The sequence below is a fragment of the Aulonocara stuartgranti genome (genome assembly GCF_965226115.1).
Source record: "Aulonocara stuartgranti genome assembly, chromosome: 18".
Classification (NCBI taxonomy): domain Eukaryota; kingdom Metazoa; phylum Chordata; class Actinopteri; order Cichliformes; family Cichlidae; genus Aulonocara; species Aulonocara stuartgranti.
In genome coordinates this window covers 3,875,062-3,899,257 of record NC_138954.1, presented here as the reverse complement: position 1 = coordinate 3,899,257, position 24,196 = coordinate 3,875,062, and the positions used below count along the sequence as shown (strand labels likewise).

General features: G+C 41.7%; 1 protein-coding gene across 1 annotated transcript in view; it reads right to left on the bottom strand.

The window, feature by feature from the left end:
* myo10 (myosin X) overlaps positions 1-24,196 on the bottom strand; it is a 131,757-nt gene that overhangs the window by 6,947 nt on the left and 100,614 nt on the right. The window contains exons 20-30 of the mRNA XM_082514315.1: positions 13,456-13,580; positions 13,172-13,286; positions 7,678-7,784; positions 7,358-7,576; positions 6,106-6,145; positions 4,745-5,704; positions 4,318-4,438; positions 3,803-4,046; positions 3,459-3,554; positions 1,124-1,217; positions 177-232 (exon numbers count right to left, since the gene is read on the bottom strand). Coding sequence (XP_082370441.1) covers positions 177-232; positions 1,124-1,217; positions 3,459-3,554; positions 3,803-4,046; positions 4,318-4,438; positions 4,745-5,704; positions 6,106-6,145; positions 7,358-7,576; positions 7,678-7,784; positions 13,172-13,286; positions 13,456-13,580 — 2,177 coding nt within the window. The remainder of the gene's footprint in view (positions 1-176; positions 233-1,123; positions 1,218-3,458; positions 3,555-3,802; positions 4,047-4,317; positions 4,439-4,744; positions 5,705-6,105; positions 6,146-7,357; positions 7,577-7,677; positions 7,785-13,171; positions 13,287-13,455; positions 13,581-24,196) is intronic.

Below are 24,196 nucleotides of genomic sequence, written 5' to 3'. Positions count from 1 at the left end.
TACTGATCTAAAATGTTCCCCGTGTGAAGAAATGCAGCTGCTGAGGTGCTGAAACCCAACGGGCTTCACTCTGATGGCTTTTTTCCGACACCTTCTGGTTTCTTTGCTTTAGTCTTTGTCAAAGAAAATCCATATATATATGATGTGATGTTTGATGGTTTGATGTAGGTCCTCACCTCTCTGGATTATCTGAAGCACACACTGAATCGATCATCCCCACATCCAGCGTTCCCTGAGGAGACACACAGAGAGATGGAGGGAGGTTCACAAACAGTTTTCAGGGTGTGGATAATGAGTTTGACCTTCGCTGCACCGTGGAAACCAATTATCTCACACGCAAGCAGCAAGGCCTTCACTCACAGGTGCGACACTGAAAAAGCACGTGGCATTTTCAGCACATCTGTGTCCTGTTACTTCAAAACAAAGCATTACAACAAAATTTAAAATTTAAAGAGGAGAACAAAAGAGGGTTGGGGTTAGGGTAGCATGAATGCTGGATGAAAGGCTCAGTGACAGATTTTGGGGCTTTTTTTCTAATTTTCAGTTTTTCCACCAGGTGCCATCCTCAGTATAATTCAGCTGCTTTTCTGTGAGCTTCTTGTCACACCAGCAGACAAACTCCAACTCCACAGCCTTTGCCTGCAGCTCAACTTGGAGCTTGTTCTGCTCTGGAAATCTGCTGAGAACTTCCACTCTAACCAGTTTGTCTTGAGAGCTGACTGGAGAGGCAGCTGATTATTACCATGTCATCTCTTTTCATAAAGTACACAATATCTCCAATTATTTATTAAATGGCCATTGCTATCCATTGTGGGGAAACCCAGAGCTATACATGCATATATTAACTATGTTTTTATTGCAGCTGGAATTTAAAGGAGGAAAAAATGCTACTAAGAGGTGAGGCATGAATAAGGAAATGGAGGAACATATATTAAAGGCTAACGTCCTCTCCTCGGTGTGAGACGAAGGTTTGTGTTATGGAAATCTGTTAAAGCAAAGTGCCGAACATTCTGCTGTTAGGACGACATTAAACGGCCGCATTTTGAAGACATTTATTTTCTTTAAACAGAAATGTTATTAGAACTCCATCTCCCAGAGTGCTTTGTTTCCTCACAGTACTCACCACAGCATTCTGGGGATTGGCCTGCTCATCGTGCATTTCTCTGATCTCCTGCTCTGTGGAGCCGTGGACCTGACTCAGCACGCTGAACCACTGACTGTAAACAAAGAGATCGTAGAGAATAGAATAGCCCTTTATTGTCAGGACACAACATAAATAGTAGACAGCAGGAATAAATAGCAAACAGGTGAAAAAAATATAGAATCAAGAGAAATATAGAATATATTTCTAATGCAAAAAGAACTGAATAGACTCCGTGTGTAAATGACCTGAGTGATGAGGGTTACTCAGGCCATGGCTCAGATTGGCGAGTTTGGTGGGCAGGGCTGGGGCGTGGGGATAGTGTTTGTTAGCAGTCCAAATGGTCCAGGGGAAGAAACTGTGAGTCTGGATGAACCTGATTGATCTGAGGCACCGACCAGAGGGCAGCCGGTCAAACGGGTGACATCATCATCATCATCACCATGGAATAAACAGTAATCAGCTTTAACAGTGGACATACAGGCCGGTCAGTTAGACACAAGCATCTCGGCTCCTCCTACGTCCAAAAATTCATTTGAAACTGAATCTTACTCAACACTAAACTACTTCAAAGTGAGAACAACTAAAAATGAAAAATAAAATGAAAGGAAAGTTTTATCCATACTTTTATCATGAATGCAATTATTAGTGTGAACCTGCATGTGTGTACCTTTTAATATAAATTGTACATCTATAAGTTTTATATGTGTGTAAAATCCAAAACAATTCTGGGTTCAGTCTGATTCTGTCTCAGACACATGGAGCTGATGTTGGCTCGCACTGAGAGAGCGTCTGGTTTTACAAACCTGCTCCTATCACACACCCACAGCCATGTTTTCCTCACTTCAGAGTACATTGCATTAACTAGCATTCATGTCCTGTGACCTCAAACTAAGATTTGTCCTTTTGTATTTTTCTCCCTTAAAGGAGGTCAAATCCCCACAATGTGACAGAGCAAACATAATTATGTCCCAGATTCAGACAGACAGAGTGCTTGTTGCCCTTTTGAGCCACAGCGGAAGTAGACTGTCTGAGAGGAAATCAATGTGTTGCCAGAGGCAACCGTCACATTGACCTATAGCAACAATACCTCCTGTTTGTTATACAGTTTTCGACAGACTGTGAGCAGGTTCATGCCAGTTGAGGAAATAATAGGATCAGGAGAGAAGAAACAAATGGGAGGACTGGGAGCATTAGGAGTGTAATAACAATATGACTAATAATCACTACTGTCATTATACGAAAAAGATTATAGAGCACATTTAAATCCTGCCCACCAGAGAGAAACGGTGCATGGCTCTCCATTTACCCTGTAATGTGTAAAGATGCCTTCTTGTCAATTGTACTTGCTAGCAGGTACCAGAAATGATGAATAACACTAGAGAGCTGAGGTTTCCATGAAAAGCTGGTCATGGTTTTTGGCGGTTGCAGGGTGGAATCGGTCACAAAGCGAGTGTTGCTGTGACTTGGTTTCTACCAAAATGATGCAGCCATCAATGCTTTGTATGGAAGAAACCAGCTTGCAAACACTTTTCAAAAAGTGTGACGTAAACCAGATAAAGAGGCTTTCCTCCAACGTTTGACTTACTGCTGCAATCAACATGTAAGGCAAATGATTTCCACATCCAGTAAGCCTAGCATTTTTCAGTTTCACTACCTCTTGGTGAAAAGTTTGCAAGTGTGTACAGGCAACTCGGCATCTTCTATGCAAACTACGGGGGACCGTGACAACCTGCCATTGACCAAAGCAATCGTGAGGAGGTTTTTGGTGTCACACCGTATCCCTCTTTGCTACTATTTAATGCTAGCAGCTACCAACAATCTTCAGCAACCACTCATTAGCCAGCTGTGGAATACCGCACGACTCTTGGTTATCAGCGGGTCACAAGCTATTCTCTAAGCCTATAAGACCAAGACTTGAGTAGGTTATTAACACATAGCTACTGTTAGCTGTTAGAGGTTGCTAAAGATACTCCTCAAAAGAAGCTAAACCTTTAAATAGTTGAAGACATTTTGAATCATTGCACTTTTATTCTGAAAAATGACTCTGAGATATTTCTACTCATATAATGCATATTTCTATTAATGGACAAGACCATGTAATTAATTCTGACAGTGTAATTAAATAGACCAGGTAAGCGAAGTTAGTGGTGTCACTGAAACTAACTTACTACTGAATTCTAGTTTTTACTTGTTATTTCAGTCATTTTGACTCCATGCTTGCATGAAAGGTCCTTTACAGATCAAATCACAATTCATTTCTTTGGTTATTGTGAAAAGATAAGAACAATACATCAAAGACAAACACACAGCTCACCTTGCATCCTCAGCAGACTCGGCAATCAGATGATAAGTTCTCTCTGGCATCACTATGTTGATTCCATTCTCCTTACCGGTGTTATCAATGATTTCTCTACAGGTCAAAAAAAAAAGGAAAAATAATGAGTGAGGTTCCCTGAATATACAAACATCCTTCCATAACCATTTCACCATGAATCCTTCAGAGGTCTGAGTTTTTATCTCTCTTCAATAACACAACCATATATCTCTTGAATATTTTACATGTAAATGATTAACTGACAGCTTTTCTGTTGTTACTGTAAATGAAAGTATTGTCATGCAAAAACAACAACCCTCAAAGTTATGTTCTCTTGTCCTTACTTGGCGTTGTGCATGTCCAGCACCCCCTTCATCTTCTCCTCTCCGTCGTTCTCAAAGTACATGAGTTTGCTCTGACGCAGCACGAACCAGCGCCGCTTCCAGTTGCGTCGGGAGAGCGTGGACGAGCCCCCGCCCTTCTTGTGCAGCCAGCCCTGCTTCAGAGCCTCCTGCTTAGTTCTGAACCACAGGAAAGTCTCGTCCTTCAGAACACACCAACGCCGCTTCCACGTGTTCATCAGACCACCTAGAGAAGAAAGATATGAGATTTCAAATGCTCCACCATCATTACGTCACCTGGAGGGGAGAATCTTGCTCTTTGTCTCTTTGTCTTCACTGAGATATTTGAATGCTAATCAATAAAATCAAATCAAATCAAAAAATCAAATCAGAAGGTAACACAGAAAGTACAATGCTTTTTCACCAAAATACATCCTAAAGCCATATAGATGATGCACTTAACTCTCACCTGTTGGGGTTTATTAAAAGAAGAGTATGTTCTATAAGAAAATAATAACCTTTGATGTAGAGGAAGCTGTGGAAGTACGGCAGCGTGACACAGCTGTAGACAGAGTCCCGGCGATAAGACAACTCGTCGTCTGTGTCGAACCTCTCAAAGTCGTCCTCGCTGTCCTCAAACTGGAGCAAATCAACAAAAATTTGAAATTAAACAAGACATGCAAGACCTTAGTTTGCATATTATTTCAACAAATAACAGAGAAGGTACAATGTGGTGCTCTTTGCACCTGTGAGTTGTAAAATGGCTAAAGTCATGCCATTTAATTGATCTCTCTCACTGGATCCTTTTTTGAAGCCTGCGGTTTTTTTGCTAACTTCAAAGACTACACTACTTTGGAGTTAGAGCAGCTAAGTTTGAGTAGAAAATCGGGCATGAAATGTTCTCCCTGTCATTGAAAACAGAAGTTAAACAAGGATTCAGCTTACCGAGGACTGAGCCCCCTCTGAGCTAAAGCGGTAAGCCCCTGAGCTGTTGTAGGTGCCAACAGATCCGCGGTAATCCGGAGACCACTGTCCACTGCGAGGGTTGGACAAAGCCATGCTGCCACTAGACACGATGGCACCTTCATCGTAGTCATCCTGATCGTAGTCTGAATCCTCATCTGGAGGTATCAGCTCTACCAGCTCATCAGACTGAGCCTCAGATGAAGCCTGGGGGTGGCAGTAAGCCGAATCCCCGCTGGATGATGCGCTATGGCAGGCCGAAGGCATCGCTGGCAAAGAGTGGTGAAGCACAGTGGTCGGTGGCAGTGACGGAATCACAGCATCGTTGGCGTACGGGTCTTCTTCGGATGAGTCATCGCTCGTTCGGATACCGCTCGTCCGCTGGCCGTCCGAGTGGCCGTGCTCGCTTGGGTTTGGTGAGTCTTTGAAGGCATCATCATCAGCACCAAACCCTTCATCAACCTCTTCTTCCTCGTTACCCCTCCTCTGGTCATCCTCCTTCTTCTCATCTTCTTCACCCACGCCCAAGGAGCTCTCAATGTTCCTCACACACTCGTCAATCTCATCAAAGTTCAGGGAGTCCAGGAACTGCTGCGCTGCCTTACAGGCTTCATCCTCCAGCCGCCGGAGTTCCTGATCGCGAAGCTGCTGCAGGCGGTTCAGCGAGGCTTCAGTCAAAGAGAGCTCCTGGCGCTCCTTCTGTCTCTGCAGCACCTGGATCTCCCGCTCTAGTCGAAGAATTTCCTCCACTTGTGATGCCTCGTGCGGACGTATTGCCTCCTCTTCCTCTGCTGATGCCTCCACAAAGGTTTCTGCTGACTCCAGCTCCTCCAGGGCGTCTGGTGATGCTGCAGCTGCTGCTGCATTTTGAGACTCTGTCAAAACCAGCGAGGCCAGCTCCTCAGCACGACGCAGCTCCTCCAGTGTTCTGGCTTCCTCAGCCTGAAACCACAAACATGAGACTGCAGTCATAACTTTTTCCCCCCAAGATATCAACATTAATTTATACAAAATACCCAAAACAAGTTGATTTACAGAAACCAAACACTGAAGTAATCTTAGTTTACTGAGAGAGGGCCAACTTTTATAAGCAAATTATACACGACAAATACCTGAGAGGATACAAGCTGTTTATTGTACTGGGCAGTGTGTTTTTCACTGCCCAGTACAATAAACTGAAGCCTGCTACAATAAGCAGAAGCCTGTGTAACATAATAGAAAACATAATTGTGTTCTCTGTGTTCTTTACCAATCAGATATGGCTGTAGAGAGTGGGCTGCTCAGGAGACAGTCGGCCAATAAAAGTTATACACCGTTTTCCACTTAAATCAGTTTTATCATACCTCTCTGGTGAGTCTTTCGGCCTCCAGCCTCTGTCTCTCCCTGCAGGGCACAAACACACAGACATCAGCTGAACGAACACACAGTAGGAGATACGATGTACCAAAACCAGAGTAACTGCATTTCCTGTCTCACTGTGAGATTAAAATACCAGAAACCCATTTAGTATGCAGTTCACTATCTATCGAAACAACAAAAATACAAATGTTGCACCACACTGTGAAACCTTCTTTGGAAAACATAATGCAAGCTACAGATGTAGTCCAATAAGGATGTTTATACAAACTCAATGGTTCTCTACTAAATTGTGACAGCAGCAGTGATTATAAAGCAATCAATCTGCAGTATAAACTGAGCTGTGGCCCCTTCAAGGTCAAAGGCACCACTGAGGATATGGAGGTCATGACTCAGTCTTGATTGTGGGATTTGAGGGATTTACATTCTATTCTTACAGACAAATTACATGCTGTTTTTTAAGCCTGATGACATCTCCCGTCCATGAATCGTCAGAATGACTACCGTCATAAGAGCACTGCGTACATCTGTAGCAATTTACATTGTTGTCCTTACACATGCATATGTAGTGAGCATAAGATGGGGAGCAGCAGCATGACCCCCCATTGCAGAAAAAAGCCAGCATCAGTGAAAACAAATGTGAGATTCATTCAGTGAGGTAGTCTCTAAAAGAGGAGCTCAGGTGGTTGCAAAGCAGCTTGCAGATGCACAGCAGCTGTAGCCAAGCTAAGCTACTTAAATAGCATGTCCTACATAAGCTTTGTAAATTAGCTGCTGATGAGATCCACTCATCTGATGACTGCAGCTGAGAATGAAATAGTTGCCTGCCAGAACTAAAGCTATGCTCTGTTTCTCCTCCAGTATTATACACTGGCATTAGGAACATTTTTTATTATATACGTGTAGTATTTTTATGTCATTTGAAATAATGGAAGCAGGGGATTTGTACTCCTTAACTACTCATGATCATATTTGAAAGTCCTGAATACAGCCCAGATGATGGACTTGTGTTAATTCCTCACTAACTGACTGAAATAAACCAGTGCCAGAAGAAGACAGTGGGCACACGTTTTTCAAACACATTTTCCAGTCCAGATTTCTCTCTCATTTCTTTTCTTTTAATTTAAAAAAACAAACAAAAAAAACAGTCATTTGCAAAAACCTACTTTCTTTTTGCACAATAACTTTTCATTTGGCTGTAGCTATAGTACCACACGGTGAATAAACTGAGTAGCCCACCTCTCCATCTCCTCCATCCACCTGCGGCGCTCCTCCTCCTCCTTCTTCCTCCTCTCCTCCAGCATCCGGCTGCAGGTCTGACGAGCCAGCTGCCCTCGCAGACACTTCTGGAAGGTGAGCGCTGCCCAGCGGAGGAGCAAGAACTTCCTCCTCCAGTAGAAAGCCCGGTAGTTCTTCTGGATGACCACAATACACCGCAGCAGCTTCTTGTACTGCTTCCTGTTTGGAGGACAAGGACCGGGCTATTGAGCATTTTGGTTTCAATGAAGATTAAAACTGATCCTATTGAGGTTTATGATGTTTTTATTCATTGTTTGTACCTGGCCATGTAGCCTGTGACATAGGCCTGAATGATCATGGCTGCTTTCAGCACCTCCACCTCCCTCTGCTTCTCCAGGCGATGCTCCAGAGACTCCCGAAGGAAGACCTGATAGATAGGATAAAGAGACAAAAAAAAAGTGTTATTTTATTATTGTTACTGAGGGGAAGTAAGGGAAAAATCAATAATGTAACTGCTCCTCATTTCTTTCTCTTCTAATTTTGATTTACTTTTCAGGTAAAATCATGTTCACGTTGACCTTTAAGAGTTAAAGAACATCTCATGACATGTTTGCATAATACACAGCAGAGTTTAAACGTGTCATATTTACAGTGTGCAACACCAAAACAATTTTGGGGTAAAATAGTTCAAGGAAGTGCTAATATTCAGAGGGAAAAATGCATATTTGTGAGAATATGAAGGTGTACATTTGCAAAAGTCACATTAAAATGCCCCATCTCTAATAGCCACAGAATGTTCAAGTCCCAGCAGCTTAACATAGTTTGTCCATTAGTTACGCTGTATTACCCACACTTTATGAATAAAAGATTTACAAGTGAACAGAATTAAAAAGAGGCAGGCCGTTTCTTTTTCTATAACATTACCATTTAACAGACAGTCGCTCACAGAAGAACAACAGAGCCAAACAAAGCGGCCGACATAAATCAAACCCAGATCCTCCTCTCCCTTTGTTCCTGCTACTAGAGACTGCAGATTACTGCAGCGAGTGATTTCAGCTACATCTCTCCATGAAAAGACCGATCTTACGGGCACTTAGTGCAGCTGCCTGCTCCAGGAACCAAGCTGTCGTCCATTGATAGAGAAACTGGGCCCAGCGAGGGCCGCCAGGGGTTAATCCGATTAGGGAGGGAGGAAAATGAGATATGGGACGCGGTCTCAGGCGACTGTGACGGTGGGGAAATATCACGGTGCTACGGGGGTACAGGAGTACACACTGCCTGTTGATATGGTGTGTGTGTGTGTTGGCTGAGTGACAGTGTTGGATCCTCAGCAGTGAGGCAATAATGAGATTTTTTTGGGGGAAATGTAAACTTGTCAGGGTGACGTGGATGTCACTTATGAGCAGGTTAATTAACAGGGAAACATCCATTACATGCCGAACACGTGCACATGCAATACAAAGACAAGCACACAAACCACTGGTGTCTCTCCAGGAATTCAGTTTTCAGGCTGGAAAAGCCCCAGAGACAAAATTTTAAGTATCGAAGCAGATTGGAACCAGATTAATATTTATGTGATATGTAAAAAATATTCATAGCAAAATAAGAGTACCAACAAGTACATTTACTCATCTAAAAATAACAGAAAAATGGGCTCATTAACAGCATGCTTGTGGACATGCTGCCTCTTGCACTCTCTTCCCAGGTGGCACTCTTGCCTAAATGAGAGTATTTTAAGTAATACATTTATATATTAATAGAACACATAAAATATGCATATCTATGAAAATAGAAAGATGTGGACTGCTGTTGGAACCATTGCTAATAAGGGAGCAGCTGAAAGAAGAAGTGCAAGTGCCTAAAGTTAAGTCTCCTGCTGGGTGCTACGTGGCAGAAAGAGCAACTTCTGAACACATCCCAACCTTATCCTCTCATTTTATAACACTGGTGAGCATTAACAATCATAAACTAAGGGATAAACCTGACCAAACAGGAGGGAGGTACAACTGTGGACCCCTCTGAAACCTTACGCCATAACTTTATGTGCACATCCCTAGAAATGTAACTACATGTTGCGTCAGTACAGCCTGCAACTATCCTCAGTACTGTCGACTTCCTTATATCCATTTCTGGCTACTGTTTTGGAACAATTTTTGAATTCATCAGCAAGAGAATAAAAGTAATCGCCTGAATATAAGGACTTGCATATGTCATCAGACTCCTAGAGCAAAACTGGTTGTGAGGAAATGCACAGAGAAGTGGAATAACTGGATGGACAAATATGTTTGCCTTCGACACAAAAACAAAAGCAAAAAAAAAAGAACAAAGAACAAAAAGTTCCACATAATGGTGACAATTTGATTATTGAAGGTTTACAATTCAGTTCGTTGTAAAACTCATCTGACCAAATGCATCATTATAAAATATCCCTCCCATCATGGAGGGAAAAAGTCGCAGCATTTCATTTGTTTCTATCATCGTCTGCAGCGCATATACAATACCGGAACACAACTAAGTGGTAATTAACACATAAATCACCATGCCAAAGCACGAATGTTGGTTATGGTGTCGTCAACTTTTGTAGATTACTTTATGGGCTATCCAAAGATTCACCAGAGAAGTCTACATCAGCTGTCACATTTTATACTTTAGAGCCAGAGCCTGAATCTGGGTGGTAAGGGTTAGAGTTAAGTTGTTGAATGAGAAAGTCACTAAAGTCACTTCCAATCTGTAGGACTAAATACTAAAATCTAGTTTACCCTTATTTCTTTCATAGTAGATTCAATGTAACATGAATGTGTTTTTCCACTGTATTTATATAAAATAATATATACACTTAATCTAAAGAAAGAAATCGAAAATTTTCCTGTGAAGTGCTGCTATCCAGGCTCATTCAGGCATTCATACAAAACTCACACATATAAGCTGCAGAAAGCAGCTCTTTGTGAATCTCTACAGTGCACACGCTGATCCTTTTATTAAACAACCTCCAACATGAGCTGCACATGCTCAGAACGCGCAGCCTCGTGTACAAGTGCACACATTTGCATCCCAATAAAATGGGCGACTAATCCTTTTTAATCATTACTATGCTAATTAGTGCAACAAAGGCCTCGCTAAGCCTCGCCGCGTTTTGATTCTTGCTGCTGGGGCCTTTGGGGAACACCGCTTACCGTCCCAGGTCAGGCCCGTGGAGAAAACTAAGCAGTAGGAGAAGAAAGCAGAGCCACATCTTTTCCAGGAAATTAAGTTTAAGGCGGTAAAAAAGCAAGACATAAGTCTAAGACAATAGTCTGGACATGTGCTGAATGAAAAGAGCTGCAGGCCTCCTCGATGTAAATCTCACTGCGAGAGGCAGCGGGACAAAGTGGACGAATCCCTCTGAGGGAGATGGAATTGATTTAACAGTTTACAGGCAGTCACAGCAGCAGGGACGACTCCGTGGTTCAGTGGAGAGTATGGTCTCAGGGTTAGAAGGTCTACAGAGGCCATTCAGGCTGAATGTTTTATAGGAGATTTCAAAAAAGGTCTTCCAACCAATAAGTATGCGGTGAGTCACGAACAGCTGTGTAAATCTGGTAAAAGGTGGCAGACACCCAAAACAAAAGAGAAACCAAAAAACAAAACATGTTTCTCTCAGTCTTTTAAAATCTGTTACAAATACATTAGTAAAAAGTATATGAAATAAAGCAACCACTGCTATTTATAGTAGATTGTACATATATTGTAATATAATGGATATTTTTGATGACTAAATAATCTCCAAGAATCTTTTGGGTAATCTAAATGTTGTTGTTCTGAAGCATAAACCATTATGAATCCATTTCATCTGCTTTGATGATAACAGGTGCACTGGAGAGGCAACAACAAGAAAACCCCAAAAAGCGAATGGCTTGACAGGCGATGGCTACACACCACTGTGCTCATCCCTCCTGACTGATTCTCTCTATTTTTGCTTTTTGTTTGTGTCCTCGTCACTGCTGGTAAAGCGAGACGGTATCTGCAGCCCACTCAGGTTGAACGGGTAATCCAGCTCCTCCAGGACGGCTCATCTATATGTGCTGTCAAAAGAAGGTTTGCTGGGTCAGCACAGTCTCAAATGTGTGGACGAGATACCAGGAGGTGGACTGCTACATGAGGAATAGTGGAAAAGGCCACAGAAGTTCATCAGCCCAGCAGCTCTTTTGTGCTATATATGTGTCGTGAATCCATCTCATCTGCTCTGATGCAAATGAAAGCAGATAAAATATATATGGGTGCACTGACACCTGTAGTCATAGAAAGGCTCCATATAAGCACCGGTCCACTTAACAATTTTAAGTCTATTGTTATTCCTGTGACTGTAATAACATTTGTTATCCTCAGTGTGTATTTTATTTTATTTTTAGCTAAATAGCTAATTTTACTTGAAAATAATGAACAGAATGTTGAAAACTGTCAGTAACATGAAAATAGGTTTTTAAATGGGCTACATGTAGTGGAGGGATCCATTAAATATTCAACCAAAGACACACTTGTTCCACCTCGCCGCTCTAACGGGGTATTCACAATTCAGCTTCCTGTGCCATCGTTGGTCCTGGATGGACACTGACACACATACTAATGACCACTCATCCGTTCGTCTGTCCACCCACGACCACACTTATCCTTCACTGCTGTCACCTCCTGCAGCATCACACGGTCATGCTGTGATTAGCGATCTGTATCCCCCATCTGTCATTTCCCCTCAAAACACAGACACACACACCCTGGCAGTAGGTATATTCTTCCTGATCCGGTGTAGTGGAAGCAGGAAGCATTAGACTGAAGACTGGATCCAATAATTGTTGGATTCTATGCTTCAGGTGCTCTGGACCTCAATATCACTCACACACACACACACACACACACACACACACACACACACACACACACACACACACACACACACACACACACACACACACACACACACACACACACACACACACACACACACACACACACACACACTCTGCAATGGTGTCATAGAGCTGAGTTTCTACGGTGTATGAAGTCAAATTAAGCCTTGAGGGGAGCACAGAGCAGCCAAAATGGATTGGCATCCCCCAGCAGTGATGTTCAGTCTGCATCCAATCATATTTCAAGTTAGCAAAGAGAATACAGAACAACCGGTATGGAGCCAGATACATTCAGGAGCTCAGACAGGAAAAAGTCAATTACGCCACCGAGAACTGAGCAGAAGGCATATAATTCACAGCTGACAGAAAGGGAATGCAAACCTGTAAGTAAAGACTGAGTTATTATATAAATTATATTTGTATTGGAGAGCCTTAAACATAAAAGATGTTTGGAACGGTATCGTTTTCAGAAACACTTTCATCTTTTAAGACCAAGTTTAAACTAAACCAATAAACAGCAAGCTTTATGGTTAAGCAAGACTTATATGTTCAAAAGGACCTTATTGGACAACAATATAACCTGGACTGAATCTGGACCTGGATCAATTCTTGAGCCAAAGGCCTCCCTGGAGACTTCTATTTAATGATCCACACAAATGCAGAGAGCTCAAATGAGACGAAATTATCAGGAGTTCAAGAAGAAAAAACTTTAAAAAAATAAGAAAAGAAACAATGATGACTTAACCTTATATTCCTGAAAATGTGAGAAATTTGTTCTTCTTCATGAATCACTGTTTACCCAATCCACCAGGACCCTGAATAAGTGCAGTCCTGAGTTTAAAGTGCTTTCCTATACCAGCCTGCTCCACTCCGTGTGCAGGAGAGACCGGCTATAAAGTGTGGCAACAGGGAAAAACCTGGGTTACACTCTCACCTTGGTCTTGCCCAGCTGCCACTCTGCACTGCTGCTGTCATATTGGCAGAGCAGCTGGACGCAGCACCCTCTGGGGTCTTCTGAATTCAACAAACCACGCATCAGCACCTTGTACCTGAAGAAGTAAAAGCAGGGGTGAAGGGTTTTTGCATGATTTTTAATGATTGCTTTGTTCTTTAATGTCTGCATTTCAAGAACTGAAATGACCCTGCGCCTGTTTTGGGGTCTGACATTTTTGGTAGAGCAGTGCTTATGTATGATTGCACAGCGTAGTGGGTACAAACCTCGAGCAGAAGTCCTGAATAGTTCTCCGGACAGGGAAGCCGGTGCGTCGAATCTTGACTGTTTCCAACATGCCGGAATACCTGAGCTGGTTCAGAACCACCGTCTGGTCAAAATGATCAGGCATCTTTGAAGAAAAACGGGAAACATATTCAGATGAATGTCTCTGTGTTCAAGTAAAAGTAATATTGTCTCGAAAATCAAGCACAAACAAACATCAACAGATTGAGCATCCGCCTGCGTCCTGCAGCAACAGCTAACGATTTTCATTCTTTGACGACAGAACACTTTAACAACACAGCGCACATCTATTGATGTTCCCCTACAAATCACTCAATGCTGCTTTCATAACACTGTTACAACAATACTAACAAAGTGAATCGCCTTTCACATTGCGACCTTACCACTCAGCATGGTGCTCGGTGACGGGGATATAATGTTTTTCACTGCAGTTTTGATTGATTTTGCTTTCTGACTTATTTTCTGTGTTTGCAGCATCGTGTGATTTTGATGTATTTTGTTGTGTTTCACTGAGGTGGTCATTGCTTTGTGAGTGTGGCTGGCAAAAAACGTTCAGAAAGAGTAGCAACACATCACATGTGAACACCATGCCAACCAGATAGCAAAACAGCCGATGCACATAAGCTTGCTAAAGCTGGCTAACACTTAGTTCTAAAGTGTTACCTTGGTATAATGTGTTTGGTTAGCTGTAGGTAAGTAAGGCATGTGCACACTTACAGATAGCTTTATGAATTCTACACAATAGATTGCAACACAAACTGCACACCGAAAAATGCTTTAGCTCAACTTAAAGAAACACAGTGGCTTTCTAAAATTTGGATATTTGACATATCAGAGATAACATGCTTGCTCTACACACAGGCATAATTGTTTCTGGACATGCTTCCCCCTGTTTGCCCAATGGCTGTATTCTGGTTATACTCCTATATAAAAGCAAGGTTGCCAAGCATCTACATCATTTTGTAGTTAAACTGCAGTCCTGCATTAACCGCCCAACTACTTTTGTTTCAGATCTATGAGCTTCAGGCTGGTCTGAAACTGGAATTTCTGTGTATATAGATGCAAACAATTTCAGATTTTCACTAATCTATCAAAGGTAATGGCCATATTATCACTAACACATGCATTTCTACCTTCACTCCATTCAATGGCAAACACACTTTACCAGTACTGTACTGTACCATGAAGGGGTGTGTGTGTGTGTTACTCACATCTAAGTTATTTGCTAGCAGATAAAATTGACCAAAGTTTCATGATGTTCAGAAAAGGCAGACATTTTTAAGTCCATGCCTTCAAAATTCAAACTATCTATATGGATAAACTGAAGTGCAGGTTAGAAAAAATACATACATTTGATTTCTAGAAGATTTGTCCCCTGTGAAAAGCACCTTCTTATATCACAGACATGGCAACATTATCATCCACTGGAGTCACGTTTCACTTTGCGTCACAAATGCAGCTCTTTGACTTTGGTTATCTGGCTCCTCAGAAGCTGCATGTTGTTAGATTGTGTACAGCAATCTTATCACAGCTCATTTGTTTGAAACAGCAGTCTACTGATACAAACTCAGTTGATGTGAGAACAGAAAAAGAAGCAAAACTAGGCAATGAAAGAAGCTAAAAATCCCCAAGAATGAATCCTGGATAACTGAAACAATCCACCCATATCACATGACGTCTGCAGCTAAGCCTCATGAAACTTCAGTCCCTTTAAACTCTCATGTACACGCATCCAACTGCATACCAGCCATTCAAAAGTCTGAACTCTGAGACAAAGAAATGCGTATGACAGCAGCAGCCAGCAACAAACCAATCCCTCCCCTCTCCAAAAACACACTTGGCTCTGAGATACCATTATTACTTACAGAAGTGCATTCAGAGAAAGCCATTTTCCCGGGAGCCCTCTCACCCTGTAACCTCGGTGGGCGTAGAGGGGGACTCCAAATAAGAGGGTGCTTTCATACTCGATCGTAATGCCCCCTTTATTCAGCGACCGTCTCCCCTGATAGCCCGCTGATAGTCCATTTGAGCAGTTGAGATGAAGGCAGGCCAATTCACCACCAGATCTTGACTGAATGATTGAATGGCGCCCTTTTTACTGCCACTGGTTGCAGAGTGCACCTTATTAGCATAATTTGCATTTGCATACGGCCAGGCTGTGGAGGTACAAAGCCAAGCGGTGTCGGGAAGCTGCCCTCTGCCTCCTGGCTTTCTTTGGCCCCACTATCGCTTCCTCTTTTTGCTCAGCTTTTGGCTGCTTCTGGGATGTCAAATACAGCTTTGTCTGGATGCTCCTCTGTCTTGTTCTTCTTCGGCTGTCTGGCCAGCTTCAATCTGTCTGTTTTCTTTGATTTTTAAGAAGTTCCAATATGTTTCCACTGGCATTTTTTCTTTTTTTCTTTCTTTATCAGAAAGAAGGTCAGAGAGAGACTTTCCTACTTTCTTCATCACTTTTTCTGTTTTAGAAAGATTCATTTTTTCCTTTGTAGTCAGTATTTTTAGTGCTGAATGTAAGCAAACAGCTGGAAAGGAGAGGAGATAATAGATCAGGTGAAATTATATCCCTACAGAGGAAAATACACCAGGCTCTCACACAGCTTTTGGTATTACACAAAATCACGTGAAAGCATTTGACACATGAATATAGCCTTTAGGTCTCACAAAATAGGGCAAGTGTCTGGACATTTTCACATAAACAAATTATGTTTGGTATAATTGTTTGGAAAATTCTCCCATTTTTCCCTCTCTGGAGCCAGGAGCCAACTGTTTTTATTACTAAATCAACTTTAATACATGGCCATCCCTTGTATATGAGGCTGGTCTCATCCCAGTCTGAGGATGGCTGTTACGCCTTAGATTTAACAAAGGGGAAATGTACCTAATTTCACTTGGATATAAAATAAATCATTCACTAAACATCAAATTTTTTGAGAAGGCTGCCAAGTTATAAGGATACATGTTTTGGGGAGAGTTACCAAGAATCTAACAATCCATCAGCCCAGAACAACAAAAGTGACATGAATCAGCTATCAGGGGAAGGCGAAGCATCCCAAGCCTCCACAGGTGCATGACAACAAAAGCCTGAAGGGTCGATTCAGTAACTTTCTCAGCCCAACTTTCCAGCTAAAAGATCCCAAACTCGGAGCATTCAGCTGGACAAAAGGAGTCGTGGTAGTCGGCTCCCAAGGGGGTTGGGAACTGGCGGGGGTTAAAAAAGCAAACAAGGAAAAACAACCAAACTCAGGATGAGCTGTCCATCCTTCAGTCCCAGTGACAATGTCCAGAGAGCCGCATTTCATCATAACCAGCGACTGCTCCATCATTTTTTTAATAGTCCTCAGGATAAGTGCAGTAAAAGTCACAAAACCACTATGTGGCTAAGATATGGATATCTGAAGCTGAAACAGAACGCACAGCAGAAACATGAAAACAAAATCAAAACAATTTGCAGCTGTGCTGAAGCCTGAGATGTCAAAATGTCCTTTCTCGCCTTCATGAACTACAATTGTTTCTTTTTAAAAAAAATCTAATTAATGACAGAATGAGATCTGACGTTTACTTTGATAGAACAAAGGAACCGTTACCTACTGGCTCATAGTTAAAGCTTAGTGTTTAAAAGGTTCATCTCTATAAACAGACACAAATGAACATGCAGAATATGATGTTAGAAGCTTCTGGCTTCCATTTGTTTTCCTGATAAGATAAGATAACATTTATTAGTCCCACGTGTGGGAAATTAGTTTTGTTACAGCAGTGGACAGTGCAAAGGTGCAACACTGGAATAAGATATCAATAAGATACTGTACACAATAGAATAGAATAAAATACAATACAATACTATATACAATCGAATAAAATAGTACAAAATAGAATACAAATGCTATATACAATATGAGAATAATACAACGATGTACCCAGGTTCTGTTGGTAGGTGCAGGTACACAGGTACAGTGTCTGCAATGGTTCCATTGAGCTGAAATTATAAATCGTAAATGTTTGGTGAGCCCAGGGTGTAAGTCAGGTGGATACCTGATGGGACCCAGAGTGAGAAAAGGTTTGTTGTTAATCCAAGTTTGTTTTTAGGTAATAAATTAAACTCTCATTTTGACAAAATGTTGGGTTTCTAGAATATTTATGAAAAAAAAGGAAGAACCTCTTAAAGTATGGCTGTAATACATGTTTAACTGTGTTGCTCTGATATAAAGCTGCAGTTCATTGGCCACAGGCAGCAGTAATTGAATGATGAACATCATTACTCAGAAAGTATAAAAATAGGACAGAGAAAGACTGACTGCTGTTACAGTATTTGCTGTAGTCTGCACTTCAAAGTCCAGATTCTTCGGATTAAACAGCAAATTTGACAAAATCTAAACCAAAGCCTTCTAACAGCTTATTTTGTCCAATATAAAGTCCACAATCCAAAAGCATTCAATGTACAGTGGCTTTAAAGCAAGCAAGCCAAATGTATTTGAAGCCTTTCCATCTTTGCAAGGATCAACATTCCTGCTCTACTGAGAGGAATGAAGGCGTCAAGAGCCCCAAAACCTCTCTTTGTCAGACGGCTCTTTTCCTGTGAGCATCCAGGTCCGCCTGTGGGAGCCAGCTGGATTATCACTCACTGCTCAGTGGGGGCTCCTCCAAAGAGTTTTCGGGGAATCCCCGGAACAATGTTTTCACTCACAGGTGGACATAAATCCAGCCTAAATCCCTGACCCTGCTGGACTTAGAGTTAAAGCACTTTGAAGAAGGATTGTTGTGGGTTTGCATTTCTTGGTTATATCAACGGCACAAAAAAAGGTAATGCAACTGAAATGAAACTAATAAAACAACTTTTCCACTAGTGGCTCATCTTTGACAAATCCTCTTTTGGAAAATATCTGTGCTGATTTGAACAACACTTCTTAGCCCTCTCTCATGTGAGTATCAGTTTTAATGAACCCTGAACCTGAGATCCAGCAAATAGGTCTGAGCTGTATAAGAGCCCTGATATACTTCAAAAAAAGAGAAACCATCAATAAACCAGTAAAAAAATGTGTAGCCTGATGCAGAAGACATTTCAATTATCAGTTAATCCATCAATTAGTTCACTGGGTGAGTGCCCGGTCAATGCATCGTCTGAAAGCAGCGTTTAAAGGCCAAAATCTCATGGTGAGATCATTTGTTTGGTCTAAAATCCAAAAGGACTCAATCTCCAATGATATGATTATAACAAAAGCAGCAAATGCTCACATATAAAATATTGTAAGTAAGCAAAGGATCATGCACTAAATCCTACGACTTGACACATTAAGTAACACCACACAAGAGAAAACATCTATAAAGTGACGTCCCACCTTAGTGTCTTTAGAAAATGTCAATTGTGTAGAAAAGGCAAACTAAAGAGTCAACTAGTCAGAGTCACGCTACAAGTGCATTCTTAGCAAACACACAGTCGTTTTCCTCTTCATTATTCTGCCATTAACTAAATCAAACCTTACCATTGCTTTGTCCTTGAACATTGATTCTAACAATCATCACGCACTCAAAAAGCAAAGGCTTTCACTCTTCCCTCTTACCTCTCCAGTGTCGCTTCCCCTCAAAATGCACTGTGCATCACTCAGGGACTAACAGCCTTCATGTCCAATTAATGAGACGACAAACAGAAAACATCAGAAGGGCGATGTGTTCCTCCAGTGCACGGCTTTATGAAGTTACAGAGGAATAACGACACTGATGGGAATAATTCCGGCATTTAAATGAATTAAGGAATGCATGCTTGCATCTTTTTCTGGACAGAGTCGTAACTAATATGCTCACAGATACTTGGACTACAGAAGAACACAGATCAGCCTAAACAGATTCACATGTTTGTACCCAAACTTTAGAAATGTATAGATTGATTCTAATTGCTGCTGCACCCCACTGCCTGATTAGGTTAAGTCTGTAGTTGAAGCACTAAAAACAAGTTTAGACATTAAAATACAAGAATTGAACCCATGTGTCCCTGGATATTATAATATATTTGTCTGCAAAAAGTGGAAATGAAATCTGCCTGAAAAGCCTGAGACCTGCTTTGTGCATCTGTCATGTAGCCACACACACACCAATGCATCGCCCCTCATACCACAGCACTAAAACCCACCGCTTGACATTTAATCCCCATGCAACAAGCAAGTACTTGAACGCACCACTTCCCATTCAAAGCCTGCATCAGGGTCTCACCTTGCATCGTAGCTCCTCCACGCCACGATCTTTCAGGGTTTTTCAGATTAAAGACAATTGACAGAAAACTTCCCAAAGCTGCTGTCCGTCTCCCCGTCTCTCTCCTCAGACACACACATGCACACTCTGCCAACACAGACTCTAACAAAGGCTTTCAATCCCCACAACTCCACTCCCCCCTTTTTTTCTGTGTGAGTGGAGAGAGGGAGGGCCACGGTTGCCATGGTGATGCATCTCCTGCTGAGGCTAATTTGTGCGGGCCACTTGTCGGGCCTGACGGAGTGTGTGTGTGTGTGTGTGTGTGTGTGTGTGTGTGTGTGTGTGTGTGTGTGTGTGTGTGTGTGTGAAGGGGAGAGAGTGAGGGAGAGAGAGCAGGCTGTTTACTTTCAAACATGGTGGTGACTTTTGTGTCCGCTCAGCACTGAGATGCTGCCTCAGACTGGATCCTTGGTACGACCCAAAGGCACTGCAGTGTTTCAATTATGATAAACTTCACATCTAATCATGGTGTGTTTCTAATTTCTGCTCCTCTCGTCACACAATCCACACTGTAACATTGTAACAAACCATGATAAATGTTCCTTCAGGTGTTTATGCATTTCTTTTAAGCTGGAATGGTTCAGTTTTTTAATTACCTTAATTTTTCAGACCCAGAAGTTGCCACTTCAGTAAAGCTCATTAGATGCCTGCACACATTCTGTAACTCCAAATCTAGGAGTAACAATGTTTTCCTCTGGCATGAATGGAAACATAGCAAAAAGACAAGCTTTTTTCTCTTCATTATCCCTCCATTAACCAAACCAAACCGTATTACTGCTTTGCCCTCAAACATTAATTATAATAATCATCACGTACTCACAGCGCAAAGACTTGCAGGCTTTTCTGTGAACTTGGGGTCTTTAAGCCTTCAAGCCCAATTAATGAGATGACAAACAGGAAACAGAGTGGCGGTGTGTTCATCCAGTGCATGTCTTTATGAAAATACAGAGGATTAACACCTTTTTTTTTGGGATACCCATTTTTCTACAGAATGGAAACATTAAAGGCCACAGTCTGTGGTTTAAACTGATTACTACCAGTAATTACAAGATGTTCAATATACACGTACACATACAGGAGTGTGTGGAGTGAAATTTGTCAAAGAAACACGCGATGTGCAGTCAATACAGGTCAGGCTTGATGAAAACAAGAACTAAAATCAATAGATTGTGATCAGCTTCAACTGTTATTACTGTCACTGTCACAGAGAGTGCAGACACACAGATACTATAAAGCTGGCTGCAGAGAGGGGCGGGGATGCTGTGGTAACGGTCGACTGCATTTGATGAGTGAGGATGATGAGGGTGACAGCTTTTTATGAATTTGAGGTGATGCAGCTCACAGACAAAAAATGGAATATGTCTGTGAAAGCTGGAATCTGAACACGATCCTTTTATCCAACAGAAATCCTTCTGTCATCTAATAGGCAGTGAGGATGTCACAAAAAGGACCCCACCCACCAAAAATAGTGGCTGGTCTGGTGTATTCAGGGAAAACAAAACAGTTTTATATGTTAGCTCTGCTGCGTGTGACTGCATTGCACTTTTAAATAAAATTCTGTGTCCACGTTTCAGGCTTTAACATTTTGAACAGGGTGATGTTGTGTTTTGCTGCAAACTGAATTGAAGTTTTGTTGCTTTGCATTCATCCAATTAAATTAAGTTTTCACAGTTGCTAGTCTGTCAGTTCACCAGCAACACTGACAAAGTCTTCAAACGGTTCATGCAGAGATGCAAATGTTACAATTTCTGTTTGAAAAAGGGAAGTAATGTTGACACCATATCTTCATTGGGGTCACACTTCCTCATTTTACTATAGATAACTTGTAGATCTGCGTGCTGCGCCTGCTCTGGACCAGTCTGTGGTGGCACGGTGCCAGTGTTTCCATTTAACATACTGGCTGTTGGACTCAAACACAGAGCACCAAGTGTTAAAGAACCTTAAGATTATGTCTATTTGAAAATGTCCAGCATATGCAAATGCATTTTATATGCTGATATCGCTCCTCGTTGTATTCAGAGCCAACGGTCCCTTCCATTATGCATTCAGTCTATATATTGATATTTCCACAGACTCCACTCACCATCTGCAGGAGTCCCATTGACCATGCAGGTCTATTCAACAAACCATTACATCACTGCAGCCAAAAAAGCTCTTAGTTTACAGCTAGACTTATAGGAAGTTCCTGAAAATCTTCCTGAAAGTCCTAAATGTTGAAACAGGGAGGGAATGTCTTGCAGCAAGAGCAATTTATTATTTAATTGCTTTTTTGTAGAATGAGGTTTTCACTTTCAGATGTTTGAGACTTTTACCGCTGCTCATATGAACACACTCACTGCATCCCTCCACCTCTCCCCCACCGCCCTCTGACACCTGCTCTGAGTCAAACGGCAGATGACAGGGACGCCTCTCGAGGGCTTTTTAGGGGCCACGTGCCGTGGTGCTCTGACCCCTGTATCCCCCTGGGGAGCGGCTGATCCTCTCTCCAACTCGTTTCCCCACTACATTAAGCTCCACTCAGGAGTCATCACCCAGCCTTGTTTAACATTCGATCAGAAGAGGAGTCCAGACGTTCGTGTTTCGCCTCATAAAAACACGCCGGCTGTCCAGCTGGACTCCCAGCGGACAGTCAAGATACTCCGTCTGTGCTTCTTACCGCTGCATCTTTGTGTATAATATAACCTTAAAAGCTTTTCATGAGAACATCGTGTAGTGTGTTTTTTGGTATAAGCAACAAAGAGATCTGTGATTTGTTCATTTGTTTAACAGTATGGTCTTAAATTGGTGGGTTTTTCACTCTATGCTACAATTTTGTCCTGCTGTTTTCTATAACAAATATAATGTCTCTCAATATACAGTCAAAAAAGTACAACGTTACTGCTTCCATTAGTTTCCACGATCTTCTGAGCAAATTCATCCCAAGGTCAGACTCTGCAAGCTTAGTGTGCAAAGATAGAGGTGAACATACCATAAAACCTCTGGAACAATTTCCTTCAGACAGATGAGACCAAGGTGAAGATGTTCGCCCTTCCATTATGCACAGTGGCACGTTTGGTGAAAACCAAACCCTACATATCAGCACAAACTCTCATAGAGATCAGTCACAGCACAGACTCAACCTGAGTGAAATACTGTGGTGCAACCTGAGCTGTGCATGAATGAAAGCACAGAAGAAGAGTGGGCCAAAATTACTCCACAGGGATGTGAGAGACTGATAAAAGTCATAACGCTGCTTCAGGTGGTTCAACAAACTACTGAATGAAGGGGTGTGATTAGCTTTTTACTTCCTGGTTTAAAAATCTCAAATATCTCAGATTACATTAAGTAAAGATTAAATAAAAAAGAAAACATTTTTATTTAGTTTATAGATTATAGGTTTTATTCCAGTTACACTCACTACAGTTTTCCAAGGAAAAATATAAAAATGCATCTTAACTCTCATGGCAGCAACCATCTCATATGTACTGCTGATGCACAAAGAACAGACAAACTCTCTTTGAACACACAACACACACACACACACACACACAGAAACAGAAGCGCCCACTGTGTGTGTGTGAATCAGACGACTTCCAGAAACGACAGAGGCACTTTCATACACAGAAATGTTCACGGTGACGGTGCAGATGCACCACATCTGCGTCACAAACCTCCGAGTATCCACGTCCAACTTCGCCACAGCTTCCCAGCAGAGAAATAAAGGCTCAGCAACATAAAGCGAATAGTGTCACTTTAAATACCACAGCTGTGCCATAAATCTCAGAACTGATATCAGTTGGATTTGTCAGCAATGAAACAGGACCCACTTCAGAAAACAGGGAGAATGTGTATGTGTGTGTTGATGCAACTTCCCACAGATTTTCAACTTCCCTGAAAGTCTTTTCTTCTTTTTCAGTAAAAATCCAATCATACCTCGACTTCCTGACCTTTCAACTCTGTGAAAGTCTTACTCTCAGACTTTTTTCTACTTCTATTTTTTTCCATTTTCTTTTAAAAGCCATTGTAAGATAATGATGAAAGAAAGACAAAGTGTGGCTGAGAAGCAGATACTTTCTATATTTAAGGACGTTTTTGTTTTTTTTAGACTAATAGTCAAAGCGATATTTAGAGATATCTGTGAATAAGAGCACTGGTAGTATAAAGAATCCCTATTAAATTAAACACATAATATATAATACTGTAAAATGTTACACTTTCCTCATAAATGAACTAAAAACAGTTTCAAATGCTTATGACCTCTGAGCATCACTGGTGACCTTGTGGTTAGAGAAATAATGTTAATTAACATAACAATTAACGTCTGCCAGACAGTCGAGTAGCAGAGGGAAATTCTCGGGCAGCAAATGATCACTGGCATCAACAATCAATGAGAGTATTTCAAATTCAGCTTGACACATTCAACATTTGCAGTGACGTTAACGAGGCAGCGAGGCATCCAGACAGATATTGATGATATCCATCAATACACGAGCACCCTGGGAA